The following is a 2,444-nucleotide window of genomic DNA, read 5'->3' as shown; positions in this document are numbered from 1 at the left end:
CTTGCAGTTTTCCGTGACTTAGAACAAGGAACCACTGTGACTCCTGGGGATTGAAAATGTATCTGCCCAGAATTGGGTGTCACTCTCCCATTCGCTGATTCTTCCTCTGGGGCCTTTCCTCCTTGAATAGTGCAGCTTAGGGCATTGTTTCTAGTCTCTCCCACTGCTTTTAGAGCTCTTAGGAATAGGTGATTTTCTGACAGAGGAAGAAAGGACCCCCAGATTTTAGAACAGAATCTCGGCTTCTGTAAAGGGGCTTCCTTGCACAACCCAAAGGAGCACGGACTTTTATTTTAGTTTAAATACAAACACAGGAAAAATATGTCCAGGGACTGGGAAGGGATCAGAGCGCCTCTAAATCACACAAATCAGCCAGCAGGGTCTGTTTGCTTCGATTGTTTACGTCTTACAAGCGTTCAGCCAACTCCACGGGGGTGTGTGGGGGGGTGTGTTCGAGTACGTGGGTGGACTAAGTGAAGAAGAAGAGGAGCTCTTCTTTTTCCTTGTCGTACTTGCGGTCACTCTCCTCTCTCCTGACCTTGCTGGCCACAGGCTCTGAGCGGCACATTAACTTCCTGCCCGTCTGCAGAGAAAAAACGAGGTAGGGCTCAGTGGGGGCACCCAGCTGGTGACCCAGAGGCAGTTGCTGTTTGTAGATGCTGTTTACCACACTCTGTAAAGAGCCTAAGTAGACATTTTAGGCACTGGCTTAGCTAGATGGAAATGAGACTATCCCATGACCTACTTAACTGCTCAAAATAGGGTCTCAGTCAGCCTCAGACCTGTAGAAAAATTCTGTTTGAAGCACTCAAGAGACATGCACAGTTAAAAGTCCAGTCTGCCTATTTGTTGTGTTGTAAATCCTTGTCACCTCTGTTTTCAGGAAAATATAATTTATAATTGTGTGAAATGCCTTTTGGGGAAAAAAAACCATTGGTGTTGGGAGTGTCAGGTGCCATCTTGTCAACCATTTTGTTTGGCACTCACCTACAAAATAGGAGGGTTCAGAGGTTTGTGGTGGGAGAGGGACCTTCACATAGCAGAAGGGTGATTGGGAGAAGCAGAGCAGAGCTAAGGGAGTGAATAGTGGCAGTTACCTAGGCAGGCACCAGCTTGGTGCAAAGGGAAAGTTTAAACAGCTGGAACTGATAGTGTTCATGAACCACCTCGTAACCAGGAACTCCCATTCCCAGGGATTTTCAAGCAGAGGTCAGATGTGTCAGAAATGCTGCAGATGGCATTCCCATATTGAGACTCAAGTTAAGCTAGGATGCCCTCAGGTCCCTTCAAATGATTTCTGTGCCTGCAGGCTCCACAGGATTTTCTTCCTGCAGGGGCCTTTGTGAACTAGACAGTGTCAGGAGGCCCAGAGGCCTCTTGAGAGCAAAGAGTTGGAGCCTGTGGAAATATCCTGTGAATCCTGATTTGACAGTGGACCTGGAGGTCCCATTGCCCCACAGGATTCTAAAGTGTCATGGAACCTAAGACACATACCTCTAGGGCATCCCAGCCAAGAAGTGGAGGAAAGATTTATGATTTTACCTCTAAAGAGATGGAAGGCTGAGAGCGTGTTCTTGGTGTTTTCTGAAATGTTCTGTCTTGTCTGTCTTTCCTACCCCTCTTTACCCTGTGTCCCCCTCTCCCCTTCAGGTGTGACCTTCCATCCAAATAGCTAGACTGGCCCACTGCTTCCCATTCTCTCCTCCCTACCTTTTTCTTGATAGTTGCATGGGCCCTTGCCAGGGCTCTCCGGAGCCGCTCCTCCTGCATACTTTTGAGGAGGCTTACTTTCTCTTCCCTCAGCCTGCCCAAGAAAAAGGACAGTAATGAGAGGCATGCAGGAACAGTCAGCCTGTGCAAATCCCCACCTAACAAATGTTGGACTGCCTTGCTGCAGCCATCTTACAGAACCCAGCCTTCTCCCTAATGCAGCTCCAGAGACAGAGCCGTGTTTTCCTTGGCCTTAGCCAAGTCATATGTGTGCTCCTTTGGCATCACCCTGAACCCCCTGCTAACCATGGGTGCTCATCTAGTTACCCTATACTAATGTCCAGCCCTATACAGTAGCTTAAATTGAGACGGCATCCTAAGTGTGTTGGCATCTGTCACTTCTTGCCCATGAATCAAGCATGAACTGCATGGTATGATTGGAGGGGTGCTGGCCAGACTTTCCTAGATCAACCTGATCCCACCATTTTATGGAAGTAAGTGCCTCACGAGAGTACTGTACAGGGTTGGCTCTGGTATATTTGAAGTATGGGGAGGTGGTCATGGGACATAAGAGGTAAAGGAAAGGTCTGCCTTGGAGTTAGGTCCTCCCTGAGGCATCGCCACCAGACCCCATGGGTAGTGGGACCCTCCTCACTTGATGTTCACTATAAAGCCTGGATTGCAGGTCTGCTTCCTCCCCCCCCCCCCAAATGGTGAATGTCCCTCCCCCCAGA

At 48.9% G+C, this 2,444-nt stretch overlaps 1 protein-coding gene across 4 annotated transcripts in view; it reads right to left on the bottom strand.

The window, feature by feature from the left end:
* Positions 1-243: 243 nt before the first annotated feature.
* The window catches only part of CFAP100 (cilia and flagella associated protein 100), a 43,341-nt gene continuing 41,140 nt past the window's right edge, over positions 244-2,444 (bottom strand). For all 4 annotated transcript variants that reach the window (XM_072598361.1, XM_072598362.1, XM_072598363.1 and 1 more), the window contains 2 exons: positions 1,711-1,804; positions 244-583 (listed from right to left, as the gene is read on the bottom strand). In XM_072598361.1, the coding sequence (XP_072454462.1) occupies positions 470-583; positions 1,711-1,804 (208 nt within the window). In that variant the 3' untranslated portion in view covers positions 244-469. The remainder of the gene's footprint in view (positions 584-1,710; positions 1,805-2,444) is intronic.

The sequence above is a fragment of the Notamacropus eugenii genome, chromosome 3, assembly GCF_028372415.1.
Source record: "Notamacropus eugenii isolate mMacEug1 chromosome 3, mMacEug1.pri_v2, whole genome shotgun sequence".
Taxonomy (NCBI): domain Eukaryota; kingdom Metazoa; phylum Chordata; class Mammalia; order Diprotodontia; family Macropodidae; genus Notamacropus; species Notamacropus eugenii.
The sequence above is the reverse complement of the archived record's forward strand: the minus strand, read 5'-3'. Positions and strand labels throughout refer to the sequence as shown.